Here is a 23,523-nt window from a genome sequence, read left to right as displayed (position 1 = left end):
AGCATTCAATAAACACTAAAATGTCGAAAATATTTAATGAAAGTGCACAAGTTTTATGCTAGTTTATAATGTAGAATGCTGGGTTCAAATGCTGTATTTTTCCCATAATGAATTGCATTGGCCATAAAAGGATAAGGAAAAAAATTACATAAGCCACATTGACGTAGTATATGTCATAATTTGTGGGGTTAATGTAACATGAATAGTTTTTTAGGTAATCATAGCCTAAATAATACAAAATAACAAACTCTTTCTCACCCCAAATTACTGCCAAATCTTCTTATTCAGTTTTTCTTGTGCATAACTCCCCCGATTATGAAATTAGAGGGACAAAAATAAAAGAAAATAATTTCCACCTGTACCAGAACCAGCCTAACTATGGAAAAAGTGAGTCTTATAGTCCGGAAAGTACGTTAAAGCATTTACAAGTATGATCTAACGCACAACAATATTCACATGCAACAATTGTCTGTGTACTTTATAGGAAAACAAATATTAAATATTATAATTTAACGGCAGTGTGAACTTATTGCTCCTAAATTTATGTGGTTTCATTTTTAAGAGCAGAACCAGGCCCAATTAATTGTTCCAGACTCATGCTTGTTGAATTTAAGAACATACCGAGACACAAAACTAGTAAATGTGACAAAATGATTCACATACAAGATATGTTTCAAACACCATTTTAATGTCTTGTTAAATCTTTAGCTCAGTTGAAAATATTGTTTTTTCTATGTAAAACTGGACAAATTAATTTTTCTTCCTCACAGTTTTAAGGTTGAGGATTCAAAACTCCAAATTAGCCAGTAAAGGGCAGTTAGTCTTATTGTGCTTCTTGAAATATATATTTTATGTTTTACACTGTACACTGAATTAAAAAAACTCACTTCTCTACAAAAAAAAAAAAAAAAAACATGTCTACATAGATTTACCCATGATTGGAATAACACATACGTGGATGTCAGAATTATTCCTTTCATTCTCTGTCATTATCTGATATATTATTCTGCATTAAGAGCTTCAGACATGCAAAAATAAAAACTAAAAAATAGACTGTAGGCCGCCTCCACATGGAAATCAGCCGTCCTTGCTTATTTCATCCCCCTCCTCTTCCTCCTACTTCACGCTGCCCTTTTCATCATTTACAGGTGTTCTGTGCTCTGCTTTCAACACAGTGTCAGTGCTTTTACTTCCACGCAGTACATTTGCAAGTTATTTGCATACATTTCCATACTGCCTAAAATCAAGTTGGCGGTGACAGCAAAGGGGCTACTTCTCTGAGGTGGGGGGGGGGGGGGGGGGATCTTTTCCAGCCACAAAGCCAACTCATGTGCCTATATATGGGACATATCCCCCCTGACTCCTTTTCCATTCCTCCCATTGACAACAATAGACAGCCAATTAATTCACTCCTCCCAGTCAGAATGAATTGAATGTCAATTGCAGCCAATGAATAAACTGCTTTTCTCCTCTTGGAGACCTCCTTTTTTTATATACTTACACACTTGGACATAACAGTCCACCTCAAATTGAGTGTACGCATACAGCCTTGAAACTCAGAGTTCATGTTTCAGTACTAATTAAATAGTTTATTCATTACATACCACAATAGGTGACCTTAATCTCTATAAACTTCAAATAATGGATGTGTCGATGAATGAACGAATGTAGGGGATTATTTATTTTATTTTATACATTAGGCAGGCAACATATATGTGCCTTGGTTTTACACTGGTGAGATTTTACACAGAAAGTCCTAAGAAGCCCAAATATATTCTTAAATTGACCACATTTCAATTTTATTTTCTGTTGCGGCTTGGTTAGTAGTATTTAGGTGGGATTAACTACAAGGAAATAGTGAAAATCTGTGCAATGTTGTAAATGAACTCATTTTTGGCTCAAATCTTAGCCAAGACACACAAAATAGAATAGGTAGCACTAGATACAGCAATTTTTAGAGCAGCCGTTGCATGAGAAACCAGTTAGCATTTAAAGAATATATTGGAAAATTGTTAAAGGAACAAATTCAAATGTCCCAGTTGTAAATGAATTTAATGTCTACTAGTGACAAACTAATTTCACAGCAAAATAGTAAAAAAAAACAGCATGTAATTGGACATCTATCATTTTCAATGCCACAGTAAGAGTTAATAGGAAAGTTTTGTACTTTGCAAATACAATTACCAATACTTGTACCACCCATTTTTTTCTGATTTCATTTAAGAGTTGAATGTTTGCTGCTTTTCAAACCATATTTCTTTACTAAACATCACTCAACTAAAACAATATTACTACATTAGGCAGCATTCCTATTGAAATAACTACTAATTGTTAATACATACATGTATTTTTTTCAGAGCCACACGGTCCATCCTTCACCATTGGCAAAGCCATCTGGTTATTATGGGGTCTAGTCTTCAACAACTCCGTACCAGTGCAGAACCCCAAAGGGACCACCAGTAAGATCATGGTGTCAGTTTGGGCCTTCTTTGCTGTCATCTTCTTGGCCTCCTACACTGCCAACCTGGCAGCCTTTATGATCCAGGAAGAATATGTAGACCAGGTAACAGGACTCTCTGACAAAAAGGTAAGGTGATCTCCATCTTTATCTGCATATGCAACCTCAGTTGTATTCATTTATTTACAAATAAATGTTCTCAACCTTTCAGTTCCAAAACCCCAACGACTTTTCGCCTCCCTTTCGGTTTGGCACTGTACCCAACGGGAGTACAGAGAGGAACATAAGGAACAACTATCAAGAGATGCACTCCTACATGACCAAGTTTCATCAGAGAAATGTCAATGAGGCTTTGCAGAGTCTAAAGGCTGGGTGAGGATTTGTACAATAACAAGTTGTAGTTTTTTTTTAGTAATCATCCAAAAACTTAAGTGCTTTTCATTGTATTCTTTGAATACAATATGGTTTCCTTTATAATTTGTCAGTTGCCATATTATTCAGTACATCTGCAAAGGTTGATAATCTAAAAGCCACATTTCTAATTATAGAAAGCTTCAAGCTCAATTCTGATTGGCACTTTCAATGTGATTTGAATCTTTGATATCTTTATTACAAAGAGCTTTACAGATACACACAAAGTAATTTACTGTACGGTACTCGGTACTACATCCATTGTGATTGGATGGCGACCTGTTCAAGATGATCGCCAACCAATCACAATGGATTGACCATCTAGCACCGTCAAAAGCAGACAATTTGTGTCTGATCAAGCAATGCTAGCAATTACTTTACAGTCAAATAAGTGTGCAGTATTTTTTATTAAAAGAAATCATCAATACAGTAGTCAATATTGGTACAATTTTAGCTGATCCCACACAGGTATCGGGAGTCACAAAATTGTATTGATGCAACACTACCAATCACGTGGCTGAATGTACATTGACATTCGTAATTTCCATCCTTAGCCTTTTTCTTTTTTTAAATTTCCTTTCACCAAATTGTGTGGCACCTCAAACCTGGAAGTCTATTACACTTATCAGCAGCTTAGTGCTATTTAGCAGGTTAATTGGAATGTTGTAGCTGTGATGTCTTGCTCCCAGGTCCTAATTAAGTGTTACCTATCTCTTTGCCGGCCCTTCTTTTTCATTAGCAAACTCGACGCTTTCATTTATGACGCCGCTGTGCTAAATTACATGGCTGGCAGGGATGAGGGCTGTAAGCTGGTGACCATCGGCAGCGGATACATCTTTGCCACCACCGGATATGGCATAGCCATCCAAAAAGAATCGATCTGGAAGAGACACGTGGATTTGGCAATCCTGCAACTCTTTGGAGACGGTGAGTCTTCTGTTTTCTGTCTACAGTTTAATGCATTTAGCAGACCAAGTGGTACCTCTACTTACAAATGTTTCGTCATAAGAAATATTCAGGTTACAAAACACCTCAATGGGAACATTTACTTCTGGATGCGAAAAAAAAAATCAATTTATGGAATGAAAAATCTAAAAAATTACAGCATCCCCCAAAACGTCAATAGATTTCTGGCATTCTCCATAGCATATTTATTTGAAGATAACTTGCACGCTTGTATAACGCTCACCCGTAATTTGTGACTAAAAATTGGTTTAGTTTTCTTTAAATCATTATATATATATTATTTTCTATATATATTTAATTTTAATTTTTTAATTGCCATAATTCACTAGAGTTGTTCTCGCAGCACACACCAGTTCCAACATATGTAAAGGGCAGAGTTGTTTTTCAAGTGAGCTCAATTCAACTTTATTCATCCTACGGGCCCAAGTCCAATGGCGAGTGAAAAGAAAAAGTGGTCTGTGTTATCAATAGAATTAAAAAAAGATGATAAAAGAATATGATAATGGCATGCAATTGGGTGATTTTACAAAGAAACATAGAAGAAACCATTATAATGCTTTAATGAATAATTTCCTTTTACTTTTAGCACATCTTTCATACAAAATTGCTACACTTTGAGTATTTTTAAAGGATTTATTTTGGAATATATTGAAAACCATTGAATGAATTCGAGAATTGACATGTAAAATATGTTTACTTCAGTGAGAACATTGTTCGCGAGGAACAACTGTTGTAGGAATGATTTATTGAAAGGATTTCTCAGTTTGACTTTTGGAATAAGACGATCATGGCAGAGCGGTTTCTCTGTAAGGATGGATTCAGACAACCCTTGAGGGAAATTAAACCTCCTAACACCTTGGAATGACTGAAAGCCAATTCTCGCTAAATGTTTCAAATGTGAGATAGTGTTAGCGCTTTTGTGATCAGAGCTGTAGCATCTCACATCAAAAGTCGGCTTCAGATTTATTGCATCCTGCCAGTAAAACTACAGGGTTAAATTGGATTTATAGACATTTGTCTGCCACTCCTGCCTTGTTTTTGTGTATGCAGTGAACACAGGACACAGTAATATTTGGATTGCTTCCTTTGACAACTTTTATGATACATATCACACTATATTTCATAACAATTTGTCTGTTAGGCTTTATTCAAAGACTACGAATCGCATTGTTGTCAAATATGCGGGAAGGGCCAGAGGAAGAAAGAATTTGTAATTGTGCAATTGAGAAACAAATGGCCTCAAAATCGCTTAATATATTTCTTTAGATAGACTTTTGGCACTGTACATTTGCTTATTTGAGATTTTTTTTCGAGATTTTACAGCTTTCTTTTTTCAATTTGGTACCAGAACCAGTGCATATTTTAGTATTTTTCTGGTGAAATGTTTTAAAATTAAATGATAGGTATAAGGTAAAATGTTCTGATCCTTGGTAAGACAAATAATTCTAGTAGTATATTATTATAATACATCTGTGAACTGTTTTTTGCATGGGTTCGATCCCATTTCCCATTACTGTGGAGTTTGCATGTTCTCCCCTGGCTTTCGTGGGTTTTCTCTGGGTACTCTGGTTTCCTCCCACATTCCAAAAACATGCATGGTTGTCTGGTTTAACACACAATTTCCTTTAGGTATAAGTATGAGCGTGAATATTTGTTCAGATTCCCGTGCACTGTGATTAGACCACCAAGAAATCAGTTGGGATAGGCTCTAGCACCCCCCCAACACATGCCTTTTCTGAATAAGAAAAAATATGTTGAAATGATACCATGTGACTAGGTACAGCTTGAATGTCTAATCTTTGACTCGTGTCTTCATGTTTGAAATGTCCACATTTCTAAGATCTTCATCAAAAGCCACTTTACAAATGTCCTTTTTTTTCCCCAAGAGAAATTAAAAGGGAAAAGGGGGCACTAAATTTCATGCCAAAAGTTGTTCATCAATTGTCTTCATGCCAATTGCATTTGCCTACTGCAACTGGCAGAGTAGATAAAAAGTCACAAGGCAGTTAAACACTTTATATAATACCCTTATCACCAATTTATTATAACAAATGACATTAAATGAAAAAGTGAAAGTATATATCGGTAAAAAAAAAGATCCCCTGAACAAGTATCTTCCCAAAAATGAGAACTCTCTCTCTTAGTGATGCTTTTATAATGACTTCAGTCGTTTTGTTTCACTTTTCAACAAAATGATATTTCAAAATTACAACAACCAAAAAAAAATATGCCATGTTCATGCTGGATTGTAAACTATAGACCCTCTAGGTGTCCCACTTTTAGGTTTGCCAGCATAGCTCCTGGTGTATTTCGTCCATGTGTTACCAGGTTTGTGGATGTATGTGTTAGAGAATATGGGTCATCTCTTTTAACGTGAAATGGCTTGTTTTATTTCTGTGTTCTGTTTCTATTAAATGAGATAAACGATTCAGACACGCCTGTTGTAATTTAGGTTTTTTGTTGTTGTTGTTGTTGTTGTTGTTGTTGTTGTTTTTTTCTTCCCAAAATGACATTGCCCATTTCCTTCCCTTCTTACTGTTGATCTAGAAAAAAGGTCACATTGTTGAAGACTGCAGCTTGATAAAAGCCTGACTAAAATGATGTCAGTATTATGATGAATTGTGTCTGTTTTTAAAAAAAATGTTAACCATTAAAAGGCAATCAAATGTATATTTGCCAAATTCCTTTTGCTATCACATTATTTGATGTGAAAGCATCACTCTAAAGTAAATGATCACATATTAAGACACATTTTACTTGTATGACCATTAACAGTTACATTCTCAAATATCCATTAAACTTCACTTTAAATGTGTCTACCATTGAATAATATCGAATTTAACTACAACAATTTTCTAACCCCTTTTTTCCTCCATTTATTGCAATTTCCCAATCCATTTTAAAGCTCAAAAACAAAACATTGCTTTCTATATAATGTAGAAAACTCATCCGGAAAGTTTTGAATGAAAATCCAGGTGGGAATATTCGCACTAGTTCGGTCCCCCCCCCCAAAAAAAAATATTCCTGCTATCTTCTACTGTTGCATCATTCTCTCCTTTCCTGGTGTCGTCTAACAGGCATCACAATGTTGCATCACATCCCTTCTGCTTCGCATTAAAAAAAAGAAAAAGAAAGAAATACACAGTCCTTTTTGAATTATAAAATACTTCTCCTTGTCATCACTGTGACCCAAGCTGATTGTTTGATTTTGACCTTTTTATTATAACTGATCCTTTAACTTTAGCTGAATTGTCTCAATTCTCATCATCCCTTATTTCTTTTCTTTTCCATTTTATAATTCAGGTGAAATGGAAGAGCTGGAATCCCTTTGGCTGACTGGGATCTGCCACCATGAGAAGAATGAAGTAATGTCCAGCCAACTGGATGTGGACAACATGGCAGGAGTCTTTTACATGCTTGGCGCCGCTATGGCTTTGTCGCTCATCACGTTCATCTGCGAACACTGGTTCTACTGGCAACTGCGTTTCTGCTTCATGGGTGTCTGCTCCGGTCAACCTGGCTTTGTCTTTTCCATCAGTAGGGTGAGTTCCTTCATTTTAATTTCAAGTTTTCAAGAACTGTGTTCTACAACATAGCAGAATAATAGTCTATCTATAAGTACTATTAACAGTACTTGAGATCTAAGACAAAGTGTATCTACTTATTATTTATGATTAGCAAATGCCATTCAAAAGACCACCGGTTCAGGATATCCCCTCACCTCTGGCCCGGAGACAGCTGGGATTGGCTCTAGCACCCCCGCAACCCTAATGAGGATAAAGCAGTTCAGAAAATGAGATTCAAAAGTCCCAAGTTGTCCAACAATGCACATTTTCTCCCTTTTAAATCAATAATTGTCAATTTTTAATCTATTTTTTGTGTTTTTAGTTCAAAAATAATTCTGTAAAATCTAAAAATATATTTAAAAAAAGCTTAAATAAACATTGTTTTAGATCTATAAAAAACGGAATATTCAGGGCTTTTTTAATCCCGTTCTTTTAATCCATTTATTAAAAAAAAAATCTAAAGAAAGTTGTTAACATCAACTTTACTACCATTTTGGAAAAAAAAATCCTATTCTGCCTGGCATTACTTTTTACTCAACAGTACATAAAATCTGCTAACATGGCAGGTGACATCTCATTTCCCTCTTTTTTTTCAGTACAGTTCTTTTTATGATCGCAATATAATAATTTCTTTGAGAGCAGACATGATCGGAGACTCATTTGGTTCCCTGATTGCTCTAGTTTGACACAAATTACCTCCATCTCTGCTGCAATGAGGCAAGATAAATGAAAGTCGCATGTCCACACGCACAAACATCTCATTTATTATGTAAAAATATTCAGAGAGAAAATAATTCATTGAGCCATTCCTAGTAAAAAAAAAGAAAACAGTTGATGAAAACAGTGTAAATTAGAGTTTATTATCTTTGTAGCCGCTTGACTCACAGCTTTTTGTCTCCTTTCCATTTACTTGACCGTTTTCGTTCCTCTGCCTTGCTATCTTCTTTCTACTTTGCTACTGCTTTTCTAATTTCACAGCTCCATCCAATAACCTTTATTGTTATTGCAGCAATTAACATTTGAGCTTGGGCGTGTAAAAACGAGTCATCTGTCACACTTGGTGGGAGTCACATGACTTCATGGTTGGTTAGTCTTCCTTCTTTTCCAGCAATTTGATAGCTTTGTTGCCTCTTTCCCGCCGGCTAGTGTGTGTTCATCCAGCCTCAACCTGCACCATTGCAGCGAATTAATTAAAAACATATTGATTAAATGACCCCTAGTGAATTTGGAACAATAAATATATTAAGGGCTTGTAATTGCTCCTTTTTTTTCCCCCTTATCCTTGTCACTTTCATTCACCAGAGTAGCAGACGGTCACTACCAAATTATGATCTGCAGCTTGTCGTCATTTTATATGCACTTGTACACAGGGAGCGGCTACTTATTTGTTGATTTCCTGCCTCTCTGTACCGGTGTAATCACTTATAGATTTTACTATGATCCCCTAGAGAAAGAAAGGCCAGTGTTATTGCTATTTGCCGAGACCACCCTAAATAATCAGCTACTGGTTGATTCAAGTCTGGCTGTAAAGTGTAACATTTTTGTGTTAAAGCAGCTGCTGCCTACCAAGCCTGTGACATCTATCATTTTTTTTTTAGACTTAACTTTTGACACATAACTCAATCCCGTGTTAACCTTGAGCATTTTTGTGAACACATATTCTCACATACTTGGCTAAACTAATACAGTGATACCTCGAGATACAAGCTTAATTCGTTCTGGGACTGAGCTCTTATGTCGATTTACTCGTAACTTTAAATGAACGTTTCCCATAGAAATGAACTCAAAACAAATGAATTTGTTATTCTCCCGGGTTGGCTCTATTTGCCCCGCCTCCACCCTGACTTTCAGATGTATTCTATAGAGGGTTGTTTGCTTTTGTATTCCCTTCAAAATATTTGAAAATGATACACACATATGTCCTCACAATAGGATAATGCACGACAACTTGCCAATGAAGGAGTATATACGCCATTCAAACTGACTAACGGGAAAAAATACACTGGAAAAAAATGCAATGCTCCGCCCAGTGCTCTTAGAAACATTACAGGAGGGAGTTGTGACCAGTAAGACAGTGCCTAATGGAGCGCCCACAACAAGTAGCAAAGGGACTCAATGATTCATGCAAGTAGATGTAAAAGATTGATAGTTTAACAGCACATAAGGTGAATTCTTTGATAGCCAGCCACCTGACCTTTCACCTCTTGTTGGAGTTGTGAAATGTATAAGTTATGTTTGCACTCCAAAGTGGACATAGTCTATCTTTCTCATCCTTATTTACTTTCATCGAGGAATACCGACTAAAATCATTATGTTCAATTGATTTGTGCCTTAACTGTCCCATCTGTCATGCCTGCTTTGCTCTCCTTTACATTCCATTATATCGGAATATTGTATCACACATCAGCAGGCTCAAATGAATCCCTTTATCTTTTTTTTTCTTCACTATAATTCTCCACTGCTTCGTCGGTTAGATGTTTCTCTTTGCATGGTGATAGCTTTGTGTCTACTGACATTGAAGGCAATTTGGTGGCGTAATTTATTGAAAATTGTTCTACCAACTTCTAATGGCCTTGATGAAGTGTATTGACTAGTTGGCCCCAGGGGTTTTTACTCCTTCTTTGCCTTTATTAATCACCGGCTCTCTCAGGATAATATCCTTTCTTCAATTCCATCATCCTCACTATTACAATTCTATGTCATCTTGCATATATAGGGTTTCGTACTGGGAAAATAATGGTTTATTATACAACAGTATAGGCGGTCCGGCAACCGAGTGGATAGCCACGTATATTAACGTACATTTTCTATGATCTAATCAACCAATGAATAAAGTTTAATGATTCCATTGTTCCGATAATTTCTGGACTATAAGGCGCACCCACCAAAATATTCAATAAAACTTTATTTGTTTGTATACAATCCACATTGGACTATAAGCAGCAAGTGCCCAAATTGTGGTATGGGGTACATCATGTCCCAAATAATAATAATAATAATAAATAAACAGGCAGCTCATTTCTTTAGCCTATAAAAATCCATAAATAAGCCACACTGGACTGTAAAGTTAACTAGCAGTTTGAAAACTATGGTATTTATCACACAATGCTTCCATGGACTAGTTGCTAACAGATTCTAAGCCTAAACCTATTATATTTGATATTTTATGAATTTGATTATGTAAGTAATTAGCAAAATAGTTCAAGATTCCTCACATTTGTCTGATAATGTCATGGATGGCAACAATCTTTAAATGTGAGTTACCCCAACACAGCCTGCATGAGAATAACAACAAACTATAATAGTTGGTGCGTTTTTTGTTTATTTGTTATCTTTTTTAGACAGAAAAAAGAAACTAGACCTGACATGAGTTTTAAAATATACCGTGCATTAACATCTATGCATCTTGTTGGACATAATATAAGGTTTTTCTTTTTGTGACCTTGTATTTGTTTCCCAAATTTCTTAAATGTTCACTTTTTAATGCTGTTTCTGTCTCCATTTTCCCATACAGGGAATATACAGCTGTATTCATGGCGTACAGATTGAAGAGAAAAGCAGCTCAGCATTAAACTCTCCATCAGCTACCATGAACAACACTCATTCTAATATCTTGCGCCTCTTGCGCACCGCCAAGAACATGGCCTCCGGGGTGAATGGCTCGCCGCACAGCGCCCTGGACTTCATTCGACGCGAATCTTCCGTTTACGACATCTCGGAACACAGACGCAGCCTAGCGGGTCATTCGGACTGCAAGCAACCTTACTTACCAGAAGATAACATGTTCAGTGACTACATCAGCGAGGTAGAAAGGACGTTTGGCAACGTTCACATGAAGGACAGTAATCTGTACCAGGATCATTACTTGCATCATCATGGTTCCTCACTTGGGCTTAGTGGACCACCTCCAAACCGGCCACATAGTTTGGGAAGTGCCAGTTCCTTGGAAGGTGGCATGTTTGATTGCGATAGTCTCGGAGGTGGGGTGCCGCCTATTTTCACCACGCAGCCGTGTTCAGCGCTGACCCACAGAAACATGAGCAAGTTCGATCTTTTATCTGGACAGACTCCACCCTCGGGCCAGAGCTTTAAGAGCGGTCTCCCTGACTTGTATGGCAAGTTTTCATTCAAAGGAGGTAACTCTGGTTCCACCTACATCACCGGGCCTACGTATTGTGGCGGCAGAGCTGACGAGGATGGAAATATACGATCTGATGTCTCGGATATCTCCACGCACACGGTAACCTACGGGAACCTGGAAGGCAATGCAAAGAAACGCAAACAATATCGCGATAGCCTGAAAAAGAGGCCGGCCTCTGCCAAGTCCAGGCGTGAGCTGGATGAGATTGAGTTGGGCTACAGGAAAAAACCTTACCATATAAGCCACCACCACTATCACAACCATCGTTCTGCCTCACCACCACCATTGCCATCAGACCGTAAGCGCGGAGGCGGAGGAGGAAATAACGACACAAACTATCTCTTCAGAGAAAAAGAAAGCGTCAGGGACTTTTACTTGGACCAGTTCCGCCCAAAAGAGGGTGTTCCTCAATGGGAACATGTGGATCTGACCGAGGGACCCGGAAGTAGAGATAGCGGAGTACCAACTTGCACTTCTCTGGTTCCGGTGGAGGACTTTCTCAAGAGCAAACCCAAAAAGTCTGATTCAAAAGGCGGTGGAGGATCTGGATTGGCAGGAGGAGAGTGGGAGTGCAGGAACTGTCGGTCTGGTGGAGGAGTGAAGCAGATGTCCATGCACGGAGGCGGTGGATACGGCGTCGGTATGAGCTGCGGGTCGTCGGGTGGCGGAGGAAGTAGTCGCCCCAGCTCTGCAACCTGTATGCGTTGCGAGGGGTGTAAAAAGACAGGAAACCTCTACGATATCAGCGAGGACAATAATCACCTTTTGGAACAGATCGGTGGCGGCGGGAACGCCGGGGGAGGAGGAGGAGGAGGAGGAGGTATGGGTGCAATCCCCCAGCCGCAATCGCAAGCCCAGCAGAGGAGGAAAGGTGGAGGATTTGGAAAGCCGCTCAGACGGCAACATTCGTACGACGCTTTCGTCGACCTCCAGAAGGACGAGTCGGGCGGCATGGGGAGCATGATGGGCGGCATGGGTGGTGGAGTTGGGGGAATGGGTGGTCCTGGTATGGGCGGAATGCTGCCACCCCCTCGAAGTGTTAGCTTGAAGGAGAAAGAACGCTACATGGAGGGCACCAGCCCGTTTGCTCACATATTTGAGCGTCATGGCGGCTCTGAGAGAGAGAGGGAAAGAGACAGGGACCCTTCGTTTTATGGAGGAGAGGGCCGATTCGGTGGCCTGTTCAGAGGAGGCGAGGGTCTCCACCGTCGCTCCGTAGGAGAGAGAGACATGAGAGACCGGGATAGGTCTTTGATGGAAGGTGGAGGCGGGGCAGCATTCTCTTTATCCAAATCGCTTTATCCCGACCGGGTAAACCAGAACCCCTTTATACCCACGTTTGATGATGACCAGTGTCTCATGCACGGGGCTAAACAGTATTATATGAAAAAGCAACAGCAGCAGCAGCAGCAACAGGTTGCCAAAAACAGCCGAAGTGACTTCAGGAGCCAGTTGAGCACCACATCTTATCTGCCGACTTCTGCCACGACCGGGGTTATGTCCAGCGTGTCCCCGCGGTTCCCGAAAGAGCTCAGCCTTGGCGGGCTAAACCACCACGGATCCATGCTCGGGGTCGGTCCACAGCGACCCTTCAATGGAAGCAACGGCCATGTCTACGAGAAACTGTCTAGTATTGAGTCGGACGTGTGAGAGATTGACTGGATTTGAAATTGAGAATGGAATAGAGGTGTGTAGTGTCAGGAGATCAGGGATGTTTTTAAAAGACACTGTCCACACACTGCATCTCTATACCATACTGAGAGTGTAACACGAGAGGCCAATGCGGTGCAAGAAGTAGAATGCAAACTTGATTCATAGAAAAATTTATATTTTGCGAGCAAACCTTGGTAAAAACGAAAAAAAAAAAAAAAACTAAAAAAATCAAGAGACTTTGTTGAGATGGGGGTATTTGAGACCCATCTCCCAAATGGCCAAAGCTACTCTACTTTTATGTCCAGTCAAAGTCAATTAACATGGCCCTGCCAACCTGGAAAATGCACTCAACAAAAAAGCCTGGCATTTCACCCAGCAGTGAAGCCACAGTCAACGCCTCTTGGCCATTATCGCTCATCTTAATTTGATATTGGACGCGCGATCCTGGTGAGACTTGACGGCCGCCTGTGAGCTCCCGCTGAGCGCTTACGAGAGAAGACTGCGAGATCGGAGGGGTGAAGCCGGCGGCCCATCTGGGCCTGCGTCGTCTCGGAAAGAAGACATTGTCGCAGTGCCAGACTGGCAACACGGATGACTTCTGCCTCCCGTTCTCTCCGGAGACATCGTTTCATTGCTCCTTTCCAAACTAGTCCCACTCCACTTCCATTGTTTTCCCACCGCCGCCCTTGCGCTGTCCTCCCCGACACCAAAAGATTCATTTGCTATGAGAAATACAATCATGAATGACATAAAATATTCTTCTGAACAGAACAAAAACAGGGTACAAGATCAACAGTAATATTAATAACATTGTGAACAACTAAACTGATTGTAATAACTCTGCTTATAAAATCTTTGTTTTTATCGTTTTACGTTGGTGTGATAATCCATCCCCGTTTTTTTTTTTTTTGTACTGGCTGGTCGTGCGTACCTTTTTTAAAGCCAGAAAGACTGAACTCTTGAGTTGTGGGATATTTGACTTGATATGAGTATCGTCCATTTTCTTCTCCTTAAGAGATTTCAAAGACTCATACTTTATTAACATTTTGAGATATTTCAAAATCAAGTGCATATATTGACTTGCATTTTTAGTCCAAGCCTGAGAGCTACAGATGCTGAGAGAAAAGGATGTGCCTTAATGGTCTCCAATGGAAGTGTCCTCCTGTTCACACGGTCATGCAGCGACGCCATTACTTGGTGTTCTCTTCACGTTCGTGGCGCCGAAACTGCAGTTAAAAAAAAAAAAAAAACAATTTACAGGCGGCTAGAGATGCTGCCTGGCAGTGGTTTAGATACAGGATGCTGCAGAGTTTTATAACTTCGTAAAAAAAATGATTTTATGAACCTGTATGCCAGTTCTATTCAGGATGTCCCACACTGTCTTGGAGTGGCCCACTTCACAGCACGGCGGCCTTCTACTTAGCTTCTTTTTGATTCAGGTTACATGGTAATAGTCACCACCTGTTTGGCCTCTTAATCGTATCACCTATGACAACATCTAACGTGTCCGTGGTCCGGGAGGCATATTGAACTTTTGCGCAAAGATGGGGGGGAAGAATGTTGCCCTGTGACAATGATAGTCATAATATGTTGATTAGAGGCATATGTCTCTTTGAGAAAAGCCGTTGAGGTATCAGTATCAGCTGATGTAGATATTTTTTTTAAAGCTGGCAAAGCCTCATTATTGCACAGGACCTTTACTTAGTGTAGGTTCAGGCACTCAGTAGACATGCCTTATCATCTCATCACACCCTCTTCCCTTCACAGGAGCTGTGTGCTAATGACTCATCATCTACCAGTTCAGAATTTGAAAAATAAAAAAAAAATGCCTCGATTAGCTATTTAAAGGTTTGATCTTCAATTAGCTGGTGGTGTCAGAAGTTCAAGGGCTGCAAGAGATTGCGCAGGAGTGCTCAGCCAAGATTGGAGCTGCTGAAGTGTGCAGAGTGCTGACATCTATCTTATAACCTCATCTAAATACACCACTGTTATAGGTGTGTGCTTGTGTGTATGTGTGTGTGTGTGTGTGTTGCGTGAGTGATGATGCAAGTCACAATATGGCGATAATAGCGCTGTTTTTTTTTTTTCCTAGACTTGCTGATTACTATTCATCAATTCATAAGTAACGATGTGATCGTGAGATTGATAGAGTTAGCCTTAAATCTGAACACCTCCCATACAAACATGAATACAAATAAATAGACTCGGATCTCTGGAATTTTTTATATGTGCACATTTTCAGATCAATCATTAATCCGAGAAGCAAGTAAGATGATTGGAAACGACGTGAAAAGAAGGAAGAAATATTTTGGAGATGACATCTCAGTCGGCATTAGTATGTTAAGCTTTTATTGTATATAGTATATTCAAATTCTCTTTTCACTTTGTACAGTAAAACAGACAGACAGGATGTAACTTTCAAAAAGTTTTACATACAGTAATTTAAGATATAAACCAAGAAAAAAATACATGGATAAAAAATGTAGTTAAGACATCAGTATTACTCATTTAAGTGACGTATTTCAAACTCTTTATTTTACGCTCATGTTATGATAGTTTAACAATCCTTATATGGATTATGTTAAGGCTTTTTTTCTGATTTTCACTACAAGTGTTTTAAGAAATTGATCATTTGCCGTAGGTGTAGATGTATGGTGACATAAAAAAGGGGACAATTTAGTTTTAGGTCTTTGTTAAGTTTCCCTTGAATTGTGTTAGATTCTCTCTTTTTCCAAGCGCAATTCAAGTATCGACAACATTTTATGTAATACAATATTACATGTATGATATTTGCAGATAAGAGCAGCATATCTTGTGAGCTTTTCATTTTTAGGCAGCAATCCTTGTCCAAAACTTGGGACATAATTGCATTTTGCTTTGTTTGTTGTTGAGTTTTTTTTATTTTTTTTGCTAAGCTGGGCTTTAATGGTGATTGCACACAGAATTTAGAGCCATCGAGGGCCCGGCCTATCCTGTTCCCTCTTTATCATTGGGATAGACATCACTGTGGTAAAGAATGACGTATGTACATAATGTGTGTGTGTGTAGAACACACGAGTGCACACCAGTGTTGATGCTGTTAATATTGCTGAGCGGTTCAGCACAATAATGTGGAAGAGATCATGTTCAAACTGAAATGCATTGGTGCAACCCCTTGTGAAAATACAAGCATTTAGTCATTTGCTACATTTTGCTATGCTTGAACAAATTCAACTGTTGATTCATTTTTGCTCAGTAGACTGACTTGCTTTGAATTTTTGCTCCTTTGCTTTAACGACCGTATTTTCACGACTATAAGGCGCACTTAAAAGTCTTACATTTTCTCCAAAATAGACAGGGCGACTTATAGTCCAGTGTGCTTTATATATGGGGGAAAATAATTAAAATGTGTCATTCATTGAGTGTGCGCCTTATAATGCGGTGGGCCTTATAATGTGGTGCGCCTTATAGTCGTAAAAATACAATAGTCTTTTTATTTTTGTTCTAATAGAGGCCCCCATAACCCATTGGCTGCAATTGACAGTGATTGGCATAGTTGAAATGGATTGGACGTTGCTTGCCATCAATGGTAATGAAACACAATCACTCATTGCCGACATTCCCAGTTGAAATAGTTTTTACTCCGAGGAATTTACCCAAAATTTAGAGTAGGTCCGTTTTCTCCAGCTGCTTTGAAGCGTTCAACTAATGAAAGAAAGGAAGGACTAACAATGTCAGATGTTTACAATTACTCTACCATGAGAAAGTGTCTCAAAACGTGACCGCGGTTAGACGTATAGGCAGTATACTGACAGATTTGTTGTTTTAACATGCTGTTTTCCCATTAGCATTACTTTCTGCTTCATTGAAGGTGAACAATGGATAGAAGAGTGCAGGATAATTCTATTAATCCAATTTTTTGCTAATGAAACTTAACACCCGACTCTAACCAAAGTTCAGTGATAACTCGGTTTCTCTGTTTTTACAAAACAACCATCTTGGTCGTCTATCATATTTTTTTTTCCCCCATGCTACAAAATCACTTGGTGCCCTTGTAATTTTGAGGCTAGATGAGGGCTAGTTTTCTGCTACTGTTGAGGAGTTAAGGTGTATATCCACCTATAATTGAGCATTTCTATTCTGCTGCCAGCTATTGGCTGCTGGACAGTGAGTAAGCTGCCTCGTCACAGGTTTTTGTCTCACTTCAGACCAAATTGGCTTGGCTTCTTTGCACACATTTGTTTGGAGGCTTCTTGTTGACAAAAACACTGTCACTTTATTTTATTTAATTGTTTTTAACAATGCAATGTTGAGTTACTAAAACATGGTAAAGCTGGAGGACATAAATGTCAATCTAGCTGACATCTTTGACAAAGAATGTCAGTTCGGTGTTTTTCGGGGCAATTGCTCTTAATCATAAGTACTTGTAAAAAGCACTTTGTTTTTAAGCACTTGATTTTATCACAAGCCGCCAGAAAGACATATACTGTGATACTACTACATTACTCATTTGCTGGGAACTTTTACATGATAGTAATGTTCGAATCCCGGTGTGTTCTTAACGGAATATCTTGACAAGTAGTTTGTGTGTATGTGCAGTGCTAATTTATCATTTATCATGTTGCTAATTTATAATAAAAATTAGGCAACGGAAAAGGGGTTGCTACTAAATGTATTTCAAATGCAGAGTGAGTTTACAAAAGGGGCTCATTTCCACTTGATTTAATTTACTGTGGCTCAACAAAATGTAAAGTATAAATAAATACTATCAATTGTATACATAATTCTATACATACACTTTGCTCTTAGCCACTCGTTTCTCTTTTTTGTGGCACTTTTCTTTGAAAGAATACCAACATGTTTACACCATAAGAAAAAAAAACATTTCACAAAAAAAATAACAATTTATTGTACAGGTTTGTAAATACCAATAGGGACGACATTAACTTTTTGTATGAAATCAAAGTAATCTCAATAACAGAAAAATTAACCATGTCATGGCAAAAAAACTGCGAAAATACATTATTGTGGTACTTCTAATAAAGATAAATACCGACAATTATAAGTGCTTAATTAAATAAGACTATTCTTTCTCTTTGTACATGAACAAAATGTGTTGAGTATTAATAATAAAAAAAAAGATATAAGTTTCATGCAACTGGTGCGGAGTCTTTTTAAGATGCCGTGTTTGTTTTTGTTTTTTTGGAAGCAGAGGGGAGGCCGTGCAGTAGGAAGAGGGGCCATATGGTAGAGCGGGTGGGTTTGGGTCTTGCCCCTCCACCATCCACATGGCTGCTGGCAATCCACAAAGCTTTGAGTGATGCCATCTAGGCCCCTCGGGCGCTCTCATACCCATCTCTCCTTCCCCTTGTACAGCAACACTCAACAAGAGTGGTCTTACATTTCCGTATTAAAACAAGATTGAGGATGTATTTCACAAGAAGGATTTGCCTATCTTGAAAATCCCATTTCTGGAGAATTTGTGTGATATTTTGCTTACCCATTAATCTTAATGCATTTCCAGGTCACTTGTTAATTCATTGGCTGCCATTGACATTGCTAGATCTCTAAAATCTGTTCTGATTGGTCAGAATGGATTGGATGTTTTAGCACTGTCAATAGTACTAAAATATAAGCATTGATTGTCATTCATTCCAGGCTATAGGAATTGGATGTCTATTGTTGTTAATGATGGACAATCATTTCATTTTGGAGTACTTAAAGGTCACTTTGTGTTGATTTTAGTTCAATTCCTGCATGTTTTGGGGATTTCTGGGGTGACTAAGTACATTGTTTTGTAAATTTTGCACAGGTATGAAGTTTTTCTGAATCTGCTACAATTGGAGGTAAAATCGGGGATACAAAATTATAAGTTATTGTTACCTTTTCTTTGAATACTCTTACCATAGGCCTAAACACTTAAGAAATATACACAGTATATTGTTTTAAGTACACATGCAGTATCTAAGTTGGATTGTACTAGGAATGTATTGTTGTAAATATTTTTGGGGCTTTATTTACATGTTTCAATTGCTCTAATCTGTACATATACTCCTTTTCTCCTTTTGACTTTCACATCCTACTTTGGTGCTTCTGTCGTTTCTATCACTCTTAATCAAGTTTTAGAAATCTGCTTCTTCATTTTTATCTCCAGGGCTCAGCCAAGCAGCCAAGCATCCAAGCAGTGCATCCTGAGCCTCAAGCAGCATCTTGTTGTTGTTCAAGTTGTTGTTGGCCAGAAGCTAAGTTGTGAGCTCCCGGTCCTGCAGCTGCGGGCGCACACGATCTGCTCTTCACAAGGAACATTGCCAGGGCAAAGAGAGAACAAAGTTCTGGTAAAAACAATGCTTTACTAAATCAGATGATGACCTTTCATAGCTTGAACAGTATTGAGTATATGCAGTAATGATAAGCATAAAGCATTGTTTAGGAATGATAACTCGGATTAATATGCGAGAAGTTAAGGGGTTTGAGTTTGATTTATTATACACGTAAAGGGACAATACATATTGATTAACTTTAACTTAGTCTGCCTTTTGGACAATGTCATTAATAGGATAAGGGGTGTTGGAGATGAGTGGATAAATGAATGATAACTTTATCTAGGTAACTTTAGTTGTCTTGTAATGCAAATAATGCAATAGTTATGTCTTTGCAGATATAGCTGATCATTTAGCTGAGTTATTTTTCAAAATGTGACAAACAGAAATTGAGAAATGCAGAAATATAAGTCATGCAAAAATCCCTATATTTGTATATCTATGTATATATATATATATATATATATATATATATATATATATATATATATATATATATATATATATATATATATATATATATATATATATATATATATATATATATATATATATATATATATATATATATATATATATATATATATATATATATATATATATATATATATATATATATATATATATATATATATATATATATATATATATATATATATATATATATATATATATATATATATATATATATATATATATATATATATATATATATATATATATATATATATATATATATATATATATATATATATATATATATATATATATATATATATATATATATATATATATATATATATATATATATATATTTATTTATTTATTTATTTATTTAATTGGTATTTGGTCCTAAAACAAGTGGCTACTGCTTAATTATCAGTTATTTGCTTATCACCTCTTGTTCTTCCAACAAAATAGCAAACAAAACAATACATTTCGCCTTCTCTCTTTCACACTTGGTCAAACTTAACTCACCCTTTTCGATGCACTTATTCCTTTAGCATAACTTGTTTACCCTATCACAAAAGCCATTCGACCATTCCTTCACATCCTCAATAACACCTAGAGTGAAACAACGGTTTGCTGCTATGTAACAACAGACAGCACAAATTATCACCATTCTTTAGTCCAGAATGAGTCAGTGCTAACAAAACACACGCGTGCGAGGATGCACATGAGGTGGAGTAATCAAAGATTAAGACCAAACAGCTCACAGATCGCAACTTTGTTTTACAGCCAGAGAGCTGAGGGCTGCACGGCCATTAAAAAAAGGGACAGATGGAGTGAGAGGACATCAGCAAAAGTGTGAGAATGTGGTGGTGATAAAGGACAGAATGTGAAAGGGATGTGTTGAAGAGAAAGGGTTAAAGAAGCCAGTGCGGAGAGACGGTTGCCCTGACAACAGCTGCAAGCATTTTGTCTGTCTTATCGACTCACACCTAAAGATATGTTCAATTCTTTCACCTTTTAGGGTATTCAGTCATTAATTAATTACAAATAGAGGTGGATGAGTTGTTTTTTTTAATATTATAGGTACAAAATTTAATTCCACAGGACTATATGATATCCTTTTCTCTAAATTTTCTCATTGGAAAAAAATACTGCACAAAATAATAGTCTTCTTTATAAACTTACTGCATCCCATTATTATTGGGATATTATTCTGGTCAGTTTGTGGTTTTAGAAAAGTCATGGAAAATAAGAGGCAAGCCAACATTTGTGTAGATAAATAAAGACTAAATTTGACACTCTTGCCCAAAAGTAATGTTCATCACAATGTCAAATGTTGGACATTTTATCTAAGGTTCAAACACAAATGCTTTAAAGGGATGTTTTCATGAATGGCTTTCAATGGAGTGGCTCTTCTTGGGAATCCACCTGATATTGATGACAACCTAGTGTTCCTGACAAAAAAACTGTCACTCACGTTTCACTGTTGCGTATCCCCCTCATGACAGCCACCATCGGGAGCGGGGGAGAAGGAGGAGGAAGGATGAGAAGACAAGATCCCGTGGCTGAGGTCAGTGCCGCATCACACGAGAGTGTGTGAAAGTCTGTACGTGCAAATTCAGAGTGTGGGCGACCATGCACTCGTACTGTATACTGTATGTATGACATCACGATATGTAATGCATTATCCTTTTAACCCTGCCACGTGTGAATTAGAAACCCTTACATGGCATAGATTTAACTATATTAGATAGATTACGTAGATTTAGGGTTTGAATGCTCATGTTTTAGTGCCTATATACATATATACATATATTCATATACATATATACATATATACATATACACATGTACATTTACATCTATATATTTGTGTACATATATACCCTATTTTCACGACTATGAGGCGCACATAAGTGTGTGTGTGTGTGTATATATATGTATATATATATATATATATATATATATATATATATATATATATATATATATATATATATATATATATATATATATATATATATATATATATATATATATATATATATATATATATATATATATATATATATATATATATATATATATATATATATATATATATATATATATATATATATATATATATATATATATATATATATATATATATATATATATATATTCCAACTGATGGCAGAAAATACAATTAGTGTGATAATATTTCTTTAATGACACAATACATTCAAGTATATCTCTCACTATTGATTAGAACATTTGAAAACTATATATATGTATATGCAGTTGCAGATAGGACACTAGACCTAAATGTGCCACGGGGTACTGCAGACTCTTACAGTTACAAGGACAGAGCAGTGATCATAATTGAATTGAATGAAAAGTATTCATGAGAGATAGGATGGCCAGACCTAAAGTCGGAGGAGAGAATGGGGTATGAGCTTTGGAGCCCACAAGACAAACTATTTTAATAGGGCAATCACTCACTTCTCACATTTTATCACCTGACTGATTTGAAATATGATTTCCATGGATTCCTTCCAGCCCTTTTTTTTTTCCACTCGCCCGCCCAGCCGGAGTCCGACAATACGAGCCACCTCCAAAAGACCCCTGCTTTCATAGTTACCTGGCTGACACTCATCTATTCAGGTTTGCTGCATTGGATGCTGATAGCTCACCAGCCTCCTTCACTGCCGCCGCCTCCTCCTTTGACTCTCACACCCTCACCCTTCCTTCCTTCCTCCCTCCCTCCATCCCTCCCGGTATCCGTAGTGATTGGAGGCAGGGTTCTGTGGTTGCTAGGATACGAGGAGTGTGGCAGGGAGACAGCCTTGATGTTAAAAGATGGAAAAAAAAGCGAGGAGACATTAGGCAGGAGCTCTCTCTGCTGGTTGCTGAAGACATTGACGAAATTCAACTCAGATGGTCAGATCTGGTCATTTGCAATGAGAGACATTGGGTGAGAGCGCCGCCTGTTGTTTAATAATATGAATTGTATTGAATGCTTTTATTGTCATATATAAGTATAGACGTGTAATAAGTAGGGAAGTGCACATATAACAACAACAACCAAACAGACAGGTAAATAGTCAATGAATAATACTGTCATTGAGTCTGTTTGTCTTGGCTGTTATGGCCCTGTAGCTCCTGCCAGAGGGCAGTAAGTTGAATCTATCTTGATTAAATACTTTAGTTGTGTGTATAGTGTTTATTTTTGGGTGCAAGGATTGTCCTTTGATTTAATTATGTGGGATATTTTGCATAATTAATGACCAATGTCATTTCTAAATATATTTTATTCTGTTGACTAACTTGAAATGTTGTTAACTCATTGGCTCCCATTGATGACGATAAAAACGTCAAATCTATTTGAACTGGAATGGCTGAGAGGGACATTTGTTCATATGCTGTCAGACAGATCCCTAGTTCAAATGGATTGGACGTCTACTAATGACAAACTTATTTAAATTCACAGCTGAATGCTCATTGGCAGCATTCCCTCTCAGTTCAAGCTGATTGGATTTCCACTGGTGACAAAGTCATTTAAATTTACAACTGGGGGACGAATTACCACATCAT

General features: G+C 37.6%; 1 protein-coding gene across 2 annotated transcripts in view; it reads left to right on the top strand.

Moving 5' to 3' along the window:
- Nucleotides 1-18,318, top strand: part of grin2ba (glutamate receptor, ionotropic, N-methyl D-aspartate 2B, genome duplicate a) — a 112,185-nt gene extending 93,867 nt beyond the window's left edge. For both annotated transcript variants that reach the window (XM_077733823.1, XM_077733822.1), the window contains exons 13-17: nucleotides 2,358-2,587; nucleotides 2,670-2,830; nucleotides 3,609-3,796; nucleotides 7,139-7,377; nucleotides 10,916-18,318. In XM_077733823.1, the coding sequence (XP_077589949.1) occupies nucleotides 2,358-2,587; nucleotides 2,670-2,830; nucleotides 3,609-3,796; nucleotides 7,139-7,377; nucleotides 10,916-13,192 (3,095 nt within the window). In that variant the 3' untranslated portion in view covers nucleotides 13,193-18,318. The remainder of the gene's footprint in view (nucleotides 1-2,357; nucleotides 2,588-2,669; nucleotides 2,831-3,608; nucleotides 3,797-7,138; nucleotides 7,378-10,915) is intronic.
- The last annotated feature ends 5,205 nt before the right edge of the window (nucleotides 18,319-23,523 follow it).

This window comes from Stigmatopora nigra, chromosome 15, assembly GCF_051989575.1.
Source record: "Stigmatopora nigra isolate UIUO_SnigA chromosome 15, RoL_Snig_1.1, whole genome shotgun sequence".
Taxonomy (NCBI): domain Eukaryota; kingdom Metazoa; phylum Chordata; class Actinopteri; order Syngnathiformes; family Syngnathidae; genus Stigmatopora; species Stigmatopora nigra.
The sequence above is the reverse complement of the archived record's forward strand: the minus strand, read 5'-3'. Positions and strand labels throughout refer to the sequence as shown.